Here is a 21,567-nt window from a genome sequence, read left to right on the forward strand (position 1 = left end):
TAATAATGGGGAAATAATTTTCATTTTAGAGAAACTCTCTCTATATAGAAAAAAAATTAGAAATTTTCGACATCATCTAAATCATTCTATTTGTCAGCTGGCTATCTCCAGGAAGATATGAACAAGAGCTCTTAGCAATAAAAACCCATATGCTTCTGAAGGACTTTATAAGCCTATAACTAAAATACAAGTTTCCTAACATCAGTATCTGAACCTATTCAGGACTGAAATACCTCTCCATAAGATACTGCAGTGTAACAGAAAACATACTTATGTAAACACACACACCCCCTTCCCAAAATACACCCAACTGTGAGACAGTGCAATTCCAAGCTTTTCATGAACAGCACAAGTATAATATTTTCAGAGAAGCAGATGGCTTACAGACTAATGGAAGCAGCTCATGATTCCTCCTGGATATTATTTTCTCATAGGCGAAATCTGCTAAGTATCAGGCCACGTATCTGAGGTGTTGCAGTCCTGGCTTTGCCTGGGATCCTGAAATAAGAGTTACCTGAGCAGGTCATTTGAGATCTCTAAACTGGTATTTGCAGGGTTTTTTATGAAACTATATACATGGGGTGTCTACTCTTGTATTAGCTGCTTGTTTCGTTCACTTTCTACGAAGGTTTCTTGTCCTTATAAGCAGAAGCAAGAATATCTCTCTGTGGTTATGTCTTCTCCTCAAACCACATCTGCCTCATCTATTTAAATATCAAAGTCTTTCAAAAAGAGACCGTGTATTTCATAACGTTTGTAGAGAATCAATCCATCAGCCCCTTTTCTTGGCTGGCACTTCTGTAATACCATCCTAGACATGTTCAATAATTAAAAAAAAATATTTAACTGACAAGGATGATGACTATACCAACAAGATAGGGAAGGCATGAGAAGCCATACAACGGAAGCCACTTCTTTAAGAAAGTAGTGCTCTGTGAGTTTAAAAAAGCTTTGCAGAAATAGTTTTCTGTTTGCACAATAAAACCGTACATTTGTCTTCTTCAATGCTGGCATGTTAGTGAAAGATCACAACACCCAGACTGCCACTGGATCTGATGGCACGAACATCTACACAGTCTTTGCACCGTTGCTTGGATGAGAACTGCTGTCAGACTCAATTAGTGGCAGAGTAAAGCTCATCCGGAGGGGAAGGCAGACGTGAATCAAGAAATACTTAATTGCGCAACCACCTGCAGATCCCAGTTCCTTCAGAGGTCTGCTGCAACAGGCACCTCAGCAACGTAGGATAAGGTATTTTCTTGCCATGAGAAAAGCAATCAAAAAGACTGGCTTAAAAAAAAAAAAAAAAAAGGCAAGCTGGGTTAGCCATGCTGACCTAAAAAAGGCCAAAGTATTTTCCCCTTACTCTACCCAAATTCTACCACGCCTACAAATACAGCACCTGGGTGGCCCCACTCACACAGTATGGGCAGCTTGGAGGTGCTGGTTTTCTCCCACTCCCTCGTTGGGGAAAGAGGCGGTGGAGCACCGGCACCTTTTCCTTTTGTAGGAGTGTGAAGAGGCTCAGAAACATGGCTCAGAAGTTGACAGAATAGGTTACAACACTTGGCTGCCTCTTACAAAGCAAAACCAAGAGGGGAAAGCGGTGGGAAATGCTATTGGCTCCGTCTGAAGAAACAACGGGTTCACTGTCACCAGCAGGATGCTAGCAGGGTCACAATGCTCTCTATATTTAAAAAAAAACACACACAAGAAAAAGAAGTGGAAGAAATGGAAACAGTATGGGGAAAAATCAGGCTATATGTCACACAAGCTGAAATCTTTGGAGAAAAAAGAAAGAATCAACATGTAAAGCTTCTCGGAGGCTCAAGGAGAATAGTAACTAGTACCAATATGAGACATTTCAGCTGAACATGTGGATTTTGTTCATTCTTTCCCCTCCCCCCCCCCCCCCCCGGTTAAATGTCAAGAAATTAGTCCAGAAAAGCCTAGGAGTTTACTGTGAGGAGGTGAAGAGTTAGGTCAAGATCCCCGCTAACACCCTTTGTGGGGCAAATGAAGCTAATGCTTCAGGATGAGGGAATAAATGATGAAAAGAATAGACTCCTCTCTCTGCACCAGAAATTATTTCTAGCACTCTGATTTCTCAGCCTTTCAGAGACACAGGCATCATGAAAGGGAAACATCTCACTTCAAATCTGCCCAGATGCTCCAATGCACTTGTCTGGGCTCCTTCCTTACTGGAAAGAGAAGGGCAAGTACCTCCAGAGCAGAGAGATCTGTTCCAATTAGCTATGGCCCTCTGGAGTCACTGGAGAGCCTACCTGGTTAGGTTAGGTTAGGAAGCCAGTTTTAAAGGACCAAAATTTGGCAGGATGAAGCCCTTTCCACTCTAACTTGTATTTCACCCCACCCAGCACAGAAAAGGCAGATGAAGGGTGCTGGATGTTTGCTGGGATACACCAGATCCTCCAGCTAACTCTGTGTCAAACCAGACTGCTACATCGCTGCTACTGGATTCAATTGCAGTTGCCATATTTCATTTTAATTTAAGTCACTACAGACAACTGCTCAGAAATTCAGAAAAGCTGGCTCTGACGCTGAGCCACATCAGACTGTGTGAAAACTGGTGGCCCACACTTCTGTAGAATAAAGGAGGCAGTGTATCATAGCTTAGCTGAATTACATCCAAAAATCCCTTTGATTTTAGCTAAGCCAATAATACAGCTAAGTTTTCCTCCCCAGTACTTTGTTCCTGCAAACACCTGATTTTCAGATATCCCTATGAAGAACAAAGGAAAAGAGAATTAAAAATTTATGTGACAGCTTCTGTCTGCACAGAGAAAATTATAGTCTTAGAGACTGATATTTTAGAAAGGAGTGAGGCCCTTGACTGAAAGGCTTCTGAAAAGTTACATCTATTTTTAAAGACAATGTCCAAACACTTGGACGATGAGACGAAGTGTTCCAGCTGGGATTCCTAGGAGGAGGAAAGGAAAGTTTCTTACACAAGGAAGTTTGACTCTTTGGGAATGCTGCTTGCGCATCTCCACCTGTGGTGCGTGTCCTTTGTGATGATGAGGTTCAAGTACAAAACTGGGCTCAACTATACAAGTTCTCAGCCCAAAAGGTATGGAGTCACAGGCTTCATTAAGAACTGCTAGCAAACTAAAGCTTTTGTTTTTCACAAAGCAAACAAGCCATCATGCCCTCCCAAAGATGGTAATGGGAAGGTTGCAAGATCAAGCACTTAAAAGTTGGAAAAACAACCTATACAACTTTCACTGGCTTCATTTTGTGAGGAGCTGGTGAAAGGAAAGGTTTTACTGTAGGCTGCTATAGTTCTTCAAGTATGTGTGGGTTCAGCCATTCGCTTCTCCCTGAACGATGTTTGGCCTGATAAAATGATAGGTGAAAGTGCTAATATCCTGTTGTTCTCTTCCACGCTCTCTTACAAACCTGTCTCGGAAATTGCCCGTACCTCTGTTGGCTGATTCATTCATCTCACAATCCTCTAATATATGCAGTTGGGCACTTTTAAAAAAAAGGGTTTAATTTTTTTTTTTTTTTAAGTGCCCAAAGTAAATGAAAGCACAACTCATCAACTTTTAGAAAGCAAACTTCCTATTAAAATACTAATAAGTGTTTTCCAAGAAAAAAAAAAGGAAAAAAATGCAATTATCTTACCAAACTTTATCACTATTGTAATACAAATAGATATTTTATTCTTGTTTTCTGTAGAAATAAGGCTTGGCCAAAGAGTTCTCCAGATCCTCCAAAACATCAGGTCCTTAGGCCAAGCCTGTCAGTCTATGCTGGTTTCACATTGTTCACTCTCAGCCCTGACACACTCCATTTGCAGTCAATTTTGATACAAGCCATATAGAGTTTATGTACTGAGGTAACATCCAGTGCTGTCATTTTTCCGTGTAACTAAATGTCAGCAAGAAATAGAATCTAAAATTGGTCTGTAACTATGGCAACTAATGAGCCATTCTAACTTGGAGTCCCCAAATCAAACATGTGACCATCAAGGGATTCATTCCAATTTTAAAGATGCTGCTTTTCAGAGAAGAAAATATGCTGCTGCTTTTGCTGACATGCGCATTAAAGGCGGCAGCCTACAACCAGGCTAGAGAGCTGGAGCAGGTTCAGACAAACTAGGAGAAAAGCAGCTTCTTTCTTAAACTGGAAGGAAAAACAGCCAACACATTCTACCGATGCTAATCACGCTGGATAAAGAGAAAACCCTGCAAAAAGAACAAAATATCAGAGATGACAACAGTGTTTGTAATCATAGCACTGGGAAACAAAGCGTAAGCTCCCTGACGAAAAGTAACGGGTGCCTTGATTTTTGTTTTTTAATTTCAACTTCAATGGGCTTTTGGAAGCACACAACTCGAAAGTCAAAAACACATCTGCACATGCATTTAAGAATAAATGTGGGGCTGGCTCCATAATTCTGGTAAGGGGGAGGCCATTTCATCTCCCATGTAGACATCTTACTTTTCAGAAGCTGTTCTGAAAGGGTTGTATGAGGAAACTCTCCTAAACATATCTTAAAAGATACACCTACAGCTAAGAAGTCCCCATCTCTTTACCAGGGAACAATGAATTTATTCCCTTTCATATCTATGCCTGGAGACTACCAGGCAACCCTTTATAGGGCCATGGCAGTCAAGTGAAGAAGTTCCTCTAGAAGTGGCTGAAGTCTACCAGGAGGGCTCTGCAGATAAGGTGTTTCACGCACAGGTTCCTTCAAAGCCAGAACAGTCAGACAGAAACAGCCTATCTCTTTACCATATTTTGTATATATGCAGTACTACTACTTTTAAAATGGCAAATACTGCTCTTCCTTTCTGCCACAGGAGCTCAAAATCTTGGTGCCAGCATGCAGTAGGAACAAATGACAAGAATACACAGTATGAATGGAGTATACACTGGAGATGTTTTCCCTATGGCGCGAGAACTAGAAATCACTTAGCTGCTTCAGACAAGGAGCACCTTGACCATATTAAGTTACATCATTATTCAGGCTTTTTTTCAGAAGACAGAAGGTAAAATAAAGATGTAAATAAAGCCGTTATTGGTTTTCCAGCATAATTTGAAAAGCGCATAGTTATCAAATAAAGTTGAAGCTAAAATTATAATGAAATTAAGATTTAAAATAAAGGGTCAGTATTCCCTCATACTACATTGAAAGATTTCTTGAAGCAGCATGTGTACATCCTAGAAAGACACTACAGTCCAGATCAGAAGAAAGGATGTTAGGCGTTAGTCAATTCTGTAACAAAGAACCTGGGAGTTCTCACCAATTTTCTCTGAAGATTTAAAACCTAACAAAACAAAAAAAAAACCTTCACTAAATTATTTTACCTACATGTGTAAATGCCACCTGACACTGTTTTTGAATATTGGCTTTCCTGGGTAGGGATGAAAAAAACCAGCATAAATTACAGCTTTTAACTCTGGAAACCATGAATGTTGTTGGCTCGTAAAATAAGCTACATTTGAAACAGTGAAAAAATAATTACGACCCTTGAAACTTAGAACCATGAAATATTGTTATGCTGTCTATAAAAAAGACCTCTTTGAGAAAGACCAGTCAGAATACTTACTATTACAGGTCTGGAGTAATCAGTAAAGTGACAGGTCTGTCAGAAGAAAGCAGTACTGGTGACAAACACATAACAAAAGAAAATTAACAACTTCACTTCTCTGTGTGAATTTGCAAATGCGCACAAATCTCAGCGAAGCTGATTTAAAAACAGAGTACTACAGTTATATCGATTATATGGTCCCCACAAGATGCAATGCTCTATGGTACATGAACGGAAAGAACAGAGGACACATAAAAAAACGCGGTATGATTTTGCTGTACGTAACAGAGGCCATCTCTGGTGCTTTGTATCTGTCTCCGTATCACACTGTATTCCTGCTAAAGCAGCAAAGCCTTTGTGTGACACTTTAGTATTAGGCATAATGATCATCAAGAGATGATATGATGTGATACCAGGGTTGCCATCAGAGTGCTCCACAGAGGTTACTCAGGCGATTTACTGGAGAAAGGAGAAGAGATCTACACTAAGATTTTCTCTTTATCCGAGTCCTTCCACCCACACTTCCATTTTTGACAAAGAAGAATTACAGACTTGTGTTCATGACAGAATCTGATGAGACCACATCCAGTTTAATTCCCTCCCTTTGGAGCAAAGTGATCAATTGGTTCAGCCACAGTGTTTTCTATTCATATGGAAAATATAGCTACGGAAGCAAAGCTGTAACTCAGGAGAAATAGGCAGAGAGACAGACAAAAGGAAAGCAAGGAAGAAAGGGGATTGAATTCTACTCTCATCAGATGTTCCTGATACATCTCAAGTCTCAAGGTCGCCACCATCAACCAAGGGCTTGTAAAAAACATCCAGCATAACATCCTAGGTGCATCAGGAAAAGCTGCCAGTAAGTGTTAATAACAAAAAGGTATGACAAGGATGATAAAAGACAGAAAGTTAAAGCTCTGGACGCCTCGCACTTTCTCAAATTAATTTTTACCTAATTAATTCATCTTCATCAGATCTGGGCCAGCTTAGCAACAGCAGTAATGGAAATAAGTATCTTCAGACTCTACACAGAAAAATACCAGCTGTAAACCCTGTCTACCTACTAAGCAGCATCATGGCTTCATTAGTTTACTGGTATTTAAAGAAAAAAAGAAAAAAGGAAAAAAAAAAGAAAGAAAACTTGCAAAGGCCCACACAAAGAGTAAACACCATACTGCTTCATGTGGGGTTAAGAAACAGCTATAGCAGTAAAGGGGGGGAAAAAAAAACCAAACCAAAACCAAAACAACCAGCTACGAACAGAAAATGCCTAAGTACTGCTGAAGGTATAGGAAGATGGTTTCAACATAGTTGGCGCCTGCGTGGGTACAGCTACAGGGGCGACCGCAAGCGGCTTTGACCAGGACACGCTTCTCACCGTTTCTTTTCCTTCCTTCGTCTTTTGTCACTTTTTGCGGTGCCATTACTTTCTGGAGGGAGCTCCGGCCGGAGCTGGGCTTTCCCGACCCGTTGCTGATGATGGAGCCGTTCTGACTCGGGGACCGGCTGCAAGTAACCATAGCAACAAGGGAGGCTGTGAGTTCTTCCTTATAAACCTTATTTCAAGGTTATTTCATTCGCACAGTTTGCATCACTGAGTTTTCAAGTCTGATTTTGTACCAAAAGGAGACAGAATATAAACTGCACACAGAAACACAGTAAAGGCAGGAACAGAGCGGTGGTAGGAGAACACGACTTCTCAATTAGTTTGGGGTTGACAGGCATCTTAGTGGCATCGAATGCAACCGCTTCTCACGCACAACCCCCACAATGACAGAAGCGGCACTGCAGAGGACAAAAAATCCTGTTATCAATTCAGCGTCAGCTATACAGCTAAAATAAAGCAGACCGTTGTTTTTGTGTATATGGCTAAACTAATTCCTTTATTATTTAGCCTGCGTTTACACTCAACTGTTTTGTCAGCCACAATGCAAAGTTCACTCACTCACTTTACACGTACGCACACACAATGTGATAAGAAAATTCTCCTTTTTTCCGTTTTGCACCTGACCTGGTTTAACCAGCACCATTATTTGCTGAAACTCATAAGAAAATGCTTGTTTTACTCAGCCATTGCATATCCTTGCCCTGGAGCTGGTCCCTGCAGAGGGTGAGGAGGGAGGGCAGAGCAGAACTGCTGCGAGCGTTCAGTCCCAACGAGGAGCAAGAACAGAAATCAGCAGCGTAACTCTGGGCTGCACCGGGAGCAAGCTCTCAGCAGAAGTTCTCTTCTTTTGGGGGTGGGCAAATTACTCAAATCCTAATGCACATGTTGAGAAAAGCAGGCCAAATTAGAAAATGCTAAATTTGGTGCTCCTCCACATCCAGACATGGTGTCACATTGTTTCTACACGTGTAACTTGCCACAACGGGAATGAAAAGTGTCCACAGGACCTGGATAGGTATTCATGCACCTATCTGCAATCACTGGATTGTCATGGCCAATGACAGGATAATGTAAAGAGTTTGCAGTGGAGGAAAAAAAAAAAAAAAAAAAAAAAAAAAAGGACTTGGTCACAAGGACTTTCATTTACAGAGAAAAAAATCAAATCAAGTTCTATTGCTGTCACAATGGCTTTATATCCAGAAAATGGTGCTAAAGCAAAACAACTGTCAAAACCATCCTGTAAATTATTGCCAATACTATATTGCCAGCTTGAAACTTTCATTTACCTCCAGTTCTGACTGCCCTGTCTGGTGTAAGTAGAGAGCATTTACTGTGGTCAGAACAGGAAGGGACAAGTATGAGAAAAGTAATCCTTAGGGACTCTCTTTTGATGACAACCTAGGTGGAAATATATATAATTTGAGACAGGCTCTTTCCAACTACAGGGTTTCAGGAGAACTCAGCATGCAACACAGCTCAGGTCAGCCCAGCCTGAGGATTTTCTTGTGAAATTCTATTGAGAATAAATATTCTTGGAAAGTAGCATTCCTTCCCTATAAACCTGTCTGGCACTGCTAATGAATAATCCCAGCCCAGTAAAAAAAAATTCATCCATGGACAGACCAACACCTGAAGAAAACCTGCTCCACTTGGGAATCAGGAAAGGAGCGACCATGGATAGCTTGCACAATGATTTCTGCTGCCACTGATCTAAATAGTCATCCTTTTTAAGTGGCCATCGTATTGTTAACTGTGAAGACTCCTTCAGTGGTAATATCAGAGAAGATATTCTGATCAGTTACCAGCCACTTCACGGAGGTCTGATTTAAATTGACCTTTCCAGGCTGCAAAGCAGCCTGCACGAAAGAGCAAATACATAAAGGTCAAGAAATATTTCTTCATCTTCAGAAACCATTAAATTCCATCCCCAGACACAGCTCCTGGAAATGAAAAAAGGCTAAAATTCTGCATGTTCTCACTTACTCAGGTAATCACCCTGAAGGAGGCAAAACTAACTCTTAGTTATTTGCTTAGGAAGGCACCAAGGTTCAAGACATTTTATAATGAGAATAACTTTCCTGTGATTTCCTGGATCAAGTTTGCTTATCAGCGTTTGTTTAAAATTGTGCAGATTAAGTAGAGGGGGATTTCTGCACTCATTCAAAAGACTGAGTGAAGAGCTTAATCACTTTTGTTAGAGGATTAATTAACAGGCCTGGTTTACATTTTTTGTGTGTGTTTACACATGGCTTTGGAGAGGCTTCAAAACATTTTTTAAAGAACAGTTCCTGCAAAGGCTTAACCTGTGGTGGTCCAGCACCAGCAACGACAGCCGGTGGCACGGTCATCTTCCATTTGTCAGTCATTTCGTCAGAGGACGGAAGACTTCAAAAGGCACAAGTGCTGCTTGGTTCGCACGGGCTATATAACCTGACTCTCGTGGTTCGAGTGATTTATGGTGTGAACAACACATCGCTGACATTAAAGGGCAGAACAACAGTTTACACCTAAACCCAGCGAAGCAGTCGCAGGAACCAGGGGAGTTCTCAGCTGGTTTACTCTTCTCTCTCGGTGCTCCTTGCAGACAGCTCTCTCCATATTCCAGGGGATTTACTATACAACCAGAGAAGTATGCCAAACCAGACACCAGCTCCGGATCCTTCTGTTTCCATTTTTCTGTAGGAAAAAACCTCAGCTTATGACCAATGGGGAGGTCTACCCCCACGAAGAGCAGCAGCACCGGGTCCTCCAGCCCTGCGCCGTGCGGGCTGACGCCTCCCGCGGCTGCAGGTGGCTCCGGTGTGTCCCTGTCACAGCATACAGCAATATTGTGCCGAGTTTTCCAAGCTTTTCCATTACTCCGAAGGGACAAATATCATGGTGCATTGACAAGTACAAGATGAGGTGACTCAACTATGAAGATTTGATTTTCTCTAGAATTTCTCTGCAGTATCCCGATACTCTTCTTTTAGGTTATGAAGTCCCTTCAAGAGGCAAGGACTGTAATGCCAGTGAACTAGGCAACAACTGTTACCTCTGTTCAGGCTGTTTACCTAACAGTTTTATTTTCCTCTCTTCCCTTCAGTATCATTCTTCAGCAATAAAAAGTTGATGATGCTCCACTAATTTCAAGGAGAGCAGGTCAAAGAAAAATGGACTTAAAACATGCAAAATGGCTAGGATAAAGGGATAATCTGCTTTCCTTGCCTGAGATGACTGAGACAAGAAATAATGACCTTCAGCTATTCTGATGATAATTGGGGGTAGACATGAAGCAAAACTTCCTAACGGGAAAGGTAGTGAAGAACAGATTGCTTGAGGAGGCTGTGATCATCCCACCACTGGAAGACTTTAAAAAAAGGTAGATAAAGTTGATTTAGGGGTGTATTTGACCCTGCAGTGAAGAAGAGAAAGAGCCAGATAGCTTCTGGGGACTTCCTAATCGGTGATCCTACAACACTGTAGACTTTCTGTGAAGACGCTGCAAACCTGGGACACTTTACCCTAGACACTGACGTTATCTAGCCTATTCTTACACTCTCAAAAGTTTTGTCCTGCTGTAGATGCTTTGGATCTAGAGGTCTTCCATAATTTAGCGGATGTTTAGGGTTTGCCCTTCTGCTAATGAAGACGTTGGGTCCAATTCTGGAATGACAGAGTCTGTCAGGGGAGCTACAGCAACTTGCAGTGGCTGAGGTCTTGTCTTTTGGTTCATTTTAGAAATAATCGGTGTTCATGCTCCAGATCCCCTGTGTCATTTGGGTTCCTCTCTTGTACAACACCGGCATGCATACGAGATCCACTTCCCATTCACCTCCTCTATGCATGTACAATCTGTGAAGACTTCACTTTATTTTATCTTGTATTTTGCAGCAAACTTACACATCCAGCGCAGACCAGCGTTATGCCAAGAATATACATCATGGAGGAACCATCTGCCACACACAGAGCCTGGGTGCCAAACCTTAGTTTTTTCCTGAGCAACCAGCACCATGTACCCTATTCCACCCCCCTGCGGAAACATGCCAGTCCATACCTTTTCCTTGTTTCATTCGATTTGGCAGTTTTGATGGTGCTCCCATCCTGAGTAATTTCTCTCTCCTGGGAGGCGGGAGCATCTCTAACTGGAAGTGGAAGTACAACGGTCTCCTGAGTTACAGGTAAAACCTCATCTTCAGCTCCTTGCTGACCTAAGTGTTGCTTGGCATAGTCAAAGCCTTGTACTGGCTGCAAAAAAAAGCAGGAGAAAAAAAGAAATTTCCAGCATGCATCATATGTTAACATAAAATTTCCACTTCAATATAAAATTTTCCACTACCCCTTAACTTCTTTAATTACGTAAACAACGGTAAAAATATGTAGATTGCCATATGAATGCCTAACAACAACCAATTTTCTGATGAGATCTCCATTCCACATATTTTAAACGTCATTAGTTAGTATAAAATTGATCTTGGCTAACCTTTCTTACCCTGCCATAACACCCCCAGAAATTCCTTTGAGAGACAATGGAAGAATGAGCATATGGAAGAAAAAATTAGGAGGGAGAAAAATAAGACCATACAGAAAATGGAAAACTTTCCCTGAAAAAAATCTTGTGTTTCTGAAGAGGGTGGGAGTAATTTATTCCAAATCAAGACAAAGTAAAAAAGGCAAACACCAAAGTTTCATGGGCAACATTTTCCAGAAAAGGATCTTTTTCAGATCAGTGAAATTATATTTCCCCTGGCTTGCCAGTCGCCTACTGGGAAGGCTGTTATTGACTTCACTTGTTCTGCAAGGAACAAGCAGAGCTGACACATGCCTTCTGGGCAAAGCAGCCACCGAAAGGTGAATTCTCTTAATAGAAAAATTAAAGTGTTCAAGCAAATCTTAACTTTCCAAACTGCTTTTTTGATTGGAAAAAAAGAGAACGGGGAGGGGGGGAAGGGGAAGAAAAAAAAAAAAAAAACAACTGTATTTTCTATTGGAAAAAAGAGAAGGGAAAAAAAATACGAAAAATAAATCACTCAAATTCCTGACCACCTCTGGAAAAAACATGTAATACATAAAAATGTTCTTGCTAGGCTAGCAATTAATTTACCAAAACCTGGAAGGATGCTCTTCCTGAAGTACAAAGACTATTGACAGAATGCTAAAAAAGCACCATAAAACCCTTCAAAGGTGAGCAATGGTGATTTTTAACCCTCAGACATACTTTGGAAAACACATCAGAATTAGACAGTTAATAACTGAATAGTCTCTCCCAGGTTCCTGTCATGTTGCCATTGAATATTTTAGTTCCAGAAGAAAATCAGCTGGACAAAAAAATTTGCTGATGGCATAGAAAAAGGATGAACTCTGAAAAAACATTTTCTCTTGTTCTGTCCCTTACTAAATCTGGGCTATAGCTATAAATACAGATAAATTTCATAGGCGATCTCGGTCTCAAAATAACGGGGCTGTCTTCTGTTTTTTAAAACAAAACAAAACATGCTTTTTGTTTATGGGGATCTGCATCGCCTTCCCAATCTCCTGCTCGAACTGAGGCTGATGATTTCTAATGCGCTCATGTACTTCAGTATTCCTCTGATAAGTAGCTCCAGTGCATTAAGGAGACGCTAACTGGGCTAATGCTGATTTGGGAGAGCAGACGTCTCTGCGCATTACCACGATGGAACGTGCAACATATCAGAGAAATGCCAATTCACCATCACCACCCCATGGCAAGTCATGACGACATCGTCCCTGACGGGGCCTTCTGTTGCCCTCCTCCAAAGGCAGGGTACCACAAAAGCAGTCACCAAATTAGCTACGAAGGGAGGAAACGACGAAAGGGAAGGGAATGAAGAAAGGGGAAGCAGAAGCTGTGTGAAGGACAGCTAGGAAGAACTACTGCACCACATCCTAGAGAGTAATATTTTTAACCAAAATAATGATTTTCAACCTTATTATCTATATTAAGTGTTAGTCAAGACTCTCCCAGATACTCTGCAAAATGCATCAAAAGAGAAAAGCTGATTCAATCAGTTATTTCTCCCTCCATGCCTTCGAAAGAGTAGAAGTTACAACTTATACGTCATCTCTTATTTAAAAAAAAAAAAAAAAGAAAAAAAACCCCCAAAACAACCCAAACGAAACAAATCCAAACCAGAAGCAGCAGAACATGAGAATTACTAAAGAACTCTGCAGAGTCCCAGCTCAGATCTGCCAAAGGAAGAAAATGAAGGATTATTTTAGTCTGAGTTCTACTTACCACCATGTCTAGTAACAAACTGCAATAAAGGAAGAGCTGAAAAAGCCATCCTCATCAGCGGACATATTGCGTTAAATAAAATTTATCTTGGAACCCTGCTCTGTAAAAGCCCACAGGAGCAGATGGCTTTACCACCCCTGAAGGGAACTGGCAAGACTAAATCATGATCAGGCACTGCTGAAGCACTGCAAGCGTAGATGTCCAATACAGCCAAAATACTGAGAAAGACCGAAGGACTGGGATTTGAATATTGCTTTTGAAATAATAAATGAATGATGAGACCATTAAATTACATTGCCTGGCAAAGGGCGCACTGAATATAAGGAGTTGTTTCTGGGACTTTTTCCCTTGTAATGATCATAAAAAAGACACTGGTTGGTATTAAAAAAAAAAAAAGAAAGAAAAGAAGGAGAAAAAAAAAAAAAGGATGATCAGCTCCTCCCCTCTACATGTATATCTATGTACACAGACAGTTTCTCTGATCTTTTTTTTTCCCATGCACTTTATCAAATTGATAGTGGTTGTTTTCTCATGGCCTGCAGTATTTGCTTTTGCTTGCAGGACTTAGACTGCAGATCTTATCTCTGTTCACCTGCAAGCTTATTCTTTCATGCTCTAAAAGAAAGGAAAGGTGACAAATCAGATTACAGCCTTTAAAGAAGCATGCGGTGAATTAGAAAGCAAGCTATGTAAAAGCTAACATCTATCCAAAACCTCAAAGTAAAAACAGTTGCTCAAAATAAAAACAGCATTGAAAGAACATTAAAATAAATTCCCATCAGAATTTCACCGATCTGAATTTATACTTCTTTTAATTTTACAACTGGAGAGCCGATTAAAAGAAAATAAATGGTAACAGCCCCTCTTCCCTGCAACTTAGTCCAGATGTCCCTGACTGCTAAGGCAAATCCGAACAGCGACACAGCTCCCAAGAAAGATACTATAAACTACACTACCTACGCGAGGTCATTTTTTAAACTTCATTTCTTTAGCCTTCAGGCTGTTACAACAACAAAAGTCACTCCCTAATTACCAGGTGCAGGCAGCAGCCCTGCTGTTGTGTTGCATCACCTCCCCCAGCTGCAGAAGGATATTTAACGCTAAATTTTGTGTTTGACGACCGCCCCGTGCTGCGTCCGCGCACCCTATCCCGCCGACCCTGCGAGACCCGCGGCGGACCGCAGCTCCCAGCAGCAATCGGACCGCGGCGATGAACGGGCAGCTCTGCTCCGCCAGTCCCCTTGGGACAGGGCTTGGGGAATCCGAACACATACCACGGCACCGCTGAAAACAAAACCAGCTGAAATCCAAGGCTGTGGGAAGCCCATAATACTTATTCTCTTCTCCCCTCTACGCAGTTCGCTGGATATTCAAAAGGTATCCAAAAACCGCTCCAGTGATTCAACAGCAAATCTCAGACACACGGAAACAAAATATCAAAGCTGCTGCTTAAACTAAAAATCACTCTGCTGTGACTCCACGTACAGAACATTAATCGAGCAGTCTCAGGCACTTTTCTAAGCCATGACATATAATATATTCATTTTAAATGCGATACAGATATGTGCTCATCAGCTCTTTGTATTGCCAAACTGCACGAAATGTAGCAACTGCAATTCAAGTAATTGCCACTATTCCCGACATCCCTAATGCTGGAATTAAAAATAAAGCTAAAACTCTTCTTTTTCAAAATGGCCTAATTTCATTATCTTCCCAAAATACATTTCTTAGCCTTATTTTAAGTAAAGATGCTGAAATCAGGAATGACAAAACTAGCCCGTTCCCAGTCCCGCTGCAAAATTTATCTTCCATGGTCCATATACCAGCGTATACTCTAAACTAGACCTGGCTGAACCTTTTTGATGGAGCCATCATTCTGAAACTAAATGGAAAGCAATTTAGCTTTCATTTTGAAATGCATCACTTCTCATATAATGAATGAAATTAAATTTTATGGAGTCTCAAAATATACCAAAACAGGGAAATGCACTCTAGAAGTGGACCTACTGCACTCCAGCTGCAAATGTGAGCAAGTCTGCAGGAAAATCTCCTGAAACAGAGTGTAGTGTGGATGCCGGGAGCTCAGCACCAATTGTTTTGCTCTGCAGATGCGACTCCCATCTGATGACATGGACGGCTGATGCAAATGTAACCTGACTGAATAGGTTTTAACCTCACCATGTGTCTTACAGCCTGATTAAATCTGATTTCTCAGGAAAAGTAAAAATTCAACTTTCTCTTTCTTTTTGGAATGACAACTATGGATTAAAATATTAAAATACTTTCAAGTTTTTTCTGTGCTGTACCTTCAACCAGCAGTGGGGTTTTTTTAAATAGCAACTTTCTTCAGCTGTAAAGCATCCCGTAATGATGGCCAGCTCAAAACAATGTACAAATTTATTGTCTCATTTTGTCCTTTAGCTGGGACTAAGATTACATATAAGAAGAATCAAGTGGTGCGCAGTATTTGCAACAGCCCGTAATAAAGCATGATTTGCATTTTAGAGGTTTCGATGGGACACTATATGATATCACTGCAGTGGTATTAATTTTTGTTTGTGTTTGTGATATTGCTTGTTTCACTTTTGCAAATCTAGTCTTAATACTAGTTTGATAACACCGGATAAATAGATGAGCATACTGGAACCAAAATGGAAATGTCTTTTTCACATCACTTTTGATACAAATGTCTTTTTCCAGCTGGCACCAGCTGCACCCATCTGCAACTAACCTAAGATGAGGAGAAAAGAGCTGTCATATGCATCATGCCTGCCTTCAACTCTCCCTCCAATCGACATTTTTCAGCAGAAGCAACAGAGCTGAAATCACAATAATCCTGCTGTCGGTAGCATTAAGAAACCAAAGAGAAAATTTATCATTTCAATCCCGTGCCAGTGGAGAAAACCAAAGCCAGCCAAAAGGGCGAAGGAACAGCGTGACTTACACACAGGCTCTGCAGGCTCAAAACTCCTAACCTGGAGTGGCCCTGTTGAAGAGCCCTTTAACAGAAGCATTGAGAAGGCAGGCTTTTTTCACTAAGGAGGCAAATCAGCATTCTGTGACATTTTTCTGTTAGACAGAGAATCAAACTGGGAACGCATCTGATTTGGAAAAAAAACCATCTTGGAATTGATACGGGTTAGTAACTTTAAGGAAAATATAATTGTTTGAACCTAAGCAACAATATCCACAACTAAGTCAGAAAGTGCAAAACATCTAGAAGAAAAATAGCAGTGGGATAAGTTTTCTGAAAAAAATTCAAAGAAGGTCTTTTCTGGATTAGCAGTGGGGCGGAGAACTTCTGGTTAGGACCGGGTGCCAAAGCCCAGAGCTTCAGCCGTCGCCCCCTGCAGAGACGCGCGGCCGACGACCCTAGGCACAATACCCCAGCTCCTCAAATTTAGGAAGGCAGCGACCGCCCCGAGTAAAGCCCACTCGGCCCCGACGGCTCAGGGCCGCGCAGCACCGCCTAACGGTTATTCCGTCACTGCGGCAAGGGACGAGCTGTGATGGAAGTTGGTGGGTCCTGAGTAAAACGGAGGGGTGATCGCTGTGACTGGTGGTATCAAGGACAGAGAAGAAGTGCAAAGATCCAAGCTGTAAGTAACGACCATTTCAATTCCAAACATCCTTCAACTACACCTAGCAGAGAAACACAGTTAAAGCCTCAGAACGCAAATGGACGTCTTGGATCTAGAGCTCGGTCACTCACTTTAGCTCTCTGAGGCAGGTTCATCATGGTGTCTGGTTTGAAGTCGTTCTTGTTCTTTCTGCACAGAACCGCTGTGATGATGATGATGATAACCGTAACCACAGCGATGGGAGCCAGCACCGCTGCAATGATCCACAGGTTGTTTGGGGGGTTCTTCACCACAGCTACGGAAAATTGCAAACCAGCATCGGTAAGTCTCACTGTGCAAACGCAAGATTTGAACTGCTTCCAACACAGTCTCCAGCTGTCTCCGTATAATAATTAGTATAAAAGGACTGTTAGTAATCTAGCTATAACTTTGTATTCCTTAAGTAAAAAAAAAAAAAAAAAAAAGACTCAGCAACACCGTTCAATTCACAAATCCCTGGGCTCTCTTCTCTTACTTAGTTATATGTTACATATAACATCAGTTACATGCAAAAGCAGCCATCAACTCCCAAGTCGATGCTATATTAGGTATCACTCCAATGGTTCATTTACAGAATAAACAAAAAAAGGTGCAAGTAATACATCCATAATTATTTTTCACACCCAGTAACAGCTTATAGTAAGGTAGCATGTGTGTTAAAAGTATACACATGGAGCCCATACCTGGTATCAAAGTCTTACTGGCTCAGCAAGAGTAAACGAGTAGAGCTTCTTCAAAACCAACGAAGCTAAGCACACTAATAGTTATTATTGATATCAATAGGGAATAAGAAAATGCCTCTCTTGTGCTCTAGAAATACTTTATCATGGTTAAGGTCAAAATGAATCCATCATTTCTGAAGGAGGGGAAATGAAGAGGTTGGAAAGAGCTACTTGCAGTTTTAATAATAATGGCAACAGGAAAAGGGTACATTTCAGAAATGCAGTGATGCTAAAACATTTTAGATTCCCTTCTATCAGAATAAAGTCTCTTAGTATGAACCTTCAACTTGTATACACGTAAGAGATCCTCCTGTGACACATCCCCAGCTGTCTCATTTCATTTCTTTCTGGAAAAACACCAGATAATCTCCTTACAATGCTGAATTTTGTTTTAGTGAAATACTTTGTGGACTTTACCATGCTATCTCTATTTGTTTTCCAATGCCACTGGTTGCTGGTGTGGACAGGCAATTGTGAGAATACCAGCGTAAAGCAGCCTTTCCCATTTCCTAGGGGACTAGTGCTTTCAAATGTCATTGAGCTTACCAGCTGTCAGAGGCACTCAGCATCTTTCAGGATCAGACTTCAAATGCATACCATCTTGTTCAGCTGCAGTTATGAAAGCCAGCTGAAAGGCTGTCTGAAGCTTGAGCCTATTTTCTTTGTAGATCTACAACTTTTTGCAAAGTCAATGTAGTTTGTTGGGTGACGTAGGAGTAATGCCATTAGGTACATATCTTGCGCAGAGTGTAACAGTAACCTCATGCTTAAAGACTGTCCAAAAAGCCAGGTTGAAGACTTTCAAGGTTCACTTTTCAATGGACTTGCATAATTCTTAATTATTAACTTTGACATTTAGCGTGGGGACGAAAGGGCTGTGGGGAGGGAAACTGAATCTGAATTTTATCAGATAACAGTAACTTTAATTATAGACTGCTGTTGTGGGAGCAGCAAACAATTGTTGAAAAATTATACTTATTCTTTCTAGGGAATGCAGAGGAAACTACGACCTTATGGCTAATAGGACAGACATTCAGGAACCCTGGTTTACATCTTTAATTCAGTTACCAGCTTCCAATGTGACCTTAAGTCAATCCATGGTTCATTCAACTCAATAAGACTTCAGTGGATTTTGAAGCAAGCCTTTCCTTTTGCTGTAACTCAGTCCCTCACTTATAAAACAGGAACATCCATATTTTTTGTTGTTATTCATCTGTCTTGTCTAACCAAACTACGAGCTCCTGAGGGTAGATGTGTTTTCTTACTGTGTTTTGGTACAGAACTTTTCATTCTGCTATAACAGAAATTAGAATGAGTAAAAATGAAATGCACACAAAGTATTTTCTCTGGGAATACAAAGACAGACTACAAATACCATGCCCAAAAGGAAAGAAATGGATTTTTTTCCATAATAAGGTATAGAGCTAGAACTACCTCCTATACTTCAAATACCCTAGCTTCAGAATCTCAGTTACCCGGTGTCATAACTTCAATTTCTGTATATTCTCTTCTTACAGTATTCTGTGCATATTTAACTAGCATAAAAATCTACAGATGAACGAGGCTGCCTTATCAGACCATGGAAGTACAAAGTTAGATGATGAGCAGCAGATGTCATAATTACCTAAATACTCACATAAATCACAAAACTGCACAAAGAGCTAGGAAATTGCTATGTATTATCTAGGGCTGCTTTAGTAAAAATTACATTAAAGAAATAGTCTTATGGAAAACAAAGTAATTTAGAATTTAAATGCTAGACTTCATGGAAGCAGGAATGGAGATGCCTGGTTTCAGTCCAATTAAAGCCAGTAACAGACCATGATCAAATCAAGGATCAGGTACAGTATATAGTGCATTCTCTGGAAATTATGTCATACTTTAGTCTTCTAACTCAATCATATGTTTATGGATGATACATCATTAACTTATTACAGTGGTCCCTTCTTTTCCTATCACCATTACATGTAATTATTTCAGTATCACTGCTCCCTCAGGCAGAAATAATGGCACCAGGGAGTCCCATTTTATATGCTGTTTAGCCAGTAAGGAGATCCAGTACAGAAGTCCACTGTATAATTTTAATTCCATCTGGATAAATACCTTGGCAAAGTGGAGACATTCAGTTAGCTAAAGGCATCAATTCATACATGAAGCTGCTGTTGCACAGAAAAGCCTCCAAGCTCCACCACAGGTTTATGACTGTGGGGCAATTATATAGGAATATCCAAAAAACCTTTTTTTTAACAAAACACCTGTGCCCACAATCACTCAGGAACTGATGCAAGTCTTAAAAGAGAAAATAGAAAACACTTTACTTTTCAAGAATGGATTACTTTTTTGGCCACATTATTCTGAATGATACTACCATATCTTGAACCTGAAAACTGTCCATACACACAACTAGTTCTGTTCAACTGCACTTTTCTGATTTGTGTCTAAAGAATATCTTTAAGAACCATGAGGTGCACTTTACAAAATTCCTGGTGAAAATGATTCTTTAAAAAAAAAAATCCCTTTGAGAGAGAAATAAGCTCTATTATTTTGAACAAGTCAAAAATAAGGGACATCTTGATAGCCCCACATTTTACTTTGGGCTAAGTTATTTAAATAGCAACTTATCTCCAGCAGTCATGGTTTCATTAGCATCAGAATTAATTCTGACTTTACAGTTCCATAAAATTGTTCAGTTTGTAGAGTTGTATGTGTGTAAAATTAATTGTATAATAGAGTTTACAGTGATCAGCTAAATAACAGTTGGTATATCGCTTTGATTTACTATGATAAAAGATTAGTCTGTCTTCCACAGGAAAAAGAGCAGCCTGACTTAAGCAGCTGCTCAGAAAGGTGCAGCTGAAATTTCTCTGTGTGATCAATGGAGGCTCCCCATACCTACACTGGTGTTTTCACAAAGGACTAAACCAGAGAATTTTTAAAAGAACTCTTACGATCAGCTTGAACTTGAATAACATAACCTAGTGTCAGGGCCATCCGCTGGGAGTCAACAGTACTCAAAATTTTGGCAGCTGCAGTGCCCAGCAAAGGTTTCCCGTTGTATAAAGTATAGTATGTCAGTTCAGCTGGCTCCTTGGGTCCTGGAATACGTTGGATTTTTACCATCTTTGAGGAAAAAAAAAAAAAAATAAAGAGAGAGAAAGATTAATAAACTGTGTTTATATTATACCATTGCAAAACCTGCCAGGAGCTACTCGAAGGCAGTGCACACAGGGAACTCCTTCAAGACCCCGTATAAGCATAAGCTCCATGCAAATATTCTCACAGGATCAGAGCTTCTCCCCTTCATAGCCTAGGCTATTAAGATTAGTGAGGACTGACTGCCTTCTTAAAAAATTTTAAATATAATCCTAAGGTAAAATCCTATACTAAGAAAAGCATGCAGTAAAAAGGAGGAAAGGATCAAGTGTTTGGACATTACAGTCCTCTGTAAAGAGGGAATTCTTAAAATCTCTCCTAATATTGATTATTATACTTTACTGGCATATTGCAGTTGAAAAATTCCCTCACATTTTATTTCTGTACTCATTATTTTTGATCCTAGGCTGACAATAAAGAGAACCATGCTCTTTCCATTTTATTCTGCAGAATACCAGCCAAATTTTTGCATTGTACCTCTGTCTTTCCTGAGAGTAGAGGAAGTGTCAAACACCTCTAATCATGAGAGGAAAAAGGAGTTTGGTGATTCTTCTCCATTATGTTATGGAATAAAATATGTCATGTTTTCATGGAAAATATTACAAAGTTTCACACTTTGGGCAAGTAAAAACCTGTTCCTTCTTTTAAATTCTTTCAGTGGGAAAACACACAGAATTGTGGGCAAACACGAAAAGTAGTAATTTGGTTTTATATCTCACAACAAGCAATTCCTGAAAAACATCATGTAATTAAAAAAAAAGGCAATAACTTGTCATGCAATTTTTAAAGACAGATCCTCTTTGAATCCCCCACAACTAGCATCAGTTCGCTAAATTAGTAAGAAAACAAAATATGATCATTTCAAAATACTGAATGGGAAATCTTGCTA

General features: G+C 40.4%; 1 protein-coding gene across 5 annotated transcripts in view; it reads right to left on the reverse strand.

Annotated features, from left to right (window-relative positions):
* Positions 1-21,567, reverse strand: part of KIAA1549L (KIAA1549 like) — a 144,512-nt gene that overhangs the window by 43,132 nt on the left and 79,813 nt on the right. For 4 of the 5 annotated variants that reach the window (XM_041129248.1, XM_041129247.1, XM_041129250.1 and 1 more), the window contains exons 10-14: positions 20,474-20,645; positions 16,896-17,059; positions 10,985-11,175; positions 6,940-7,067; positions 5,274-5,297 (exon numbers count right to left, since the gene is read on the reverse strand). In XM_041129248.1, coding sequence (XP_040985182.1) covers positions 5,274-5,297; positions 6,940-7,067; positions 10,985-11,175; positions 16,896-17,059; positions 20,474-20,645 — 679 coding nt within the window. The remainder of the gene's footprint in view (positions 1-5,273; positions 5,298-6,939; positions 7,068-10,984; positions 11,176-16,895; positions 17,060-20,473; positions 20,646-21,567) is intronic. The other variant, XM_030039385.2, reaches the window with a different exon arrangement.

This window comes from Aquila chrysaetos, chromosome 16 (genome assembly GCF_900496995.4).
Source record: "Aquila chrysaetos chrysaetos chromosome 16, bAquChr1.4, whole genome shotgun sequence".
In the NCBI taxonomy this organism is placed as follows: domain Eukaryota; kingdom Metazoa; phylum Chordata; class Aves; order Accipitriformes; family Accipitridae; genus Aquila; species Aquila chrysaetos.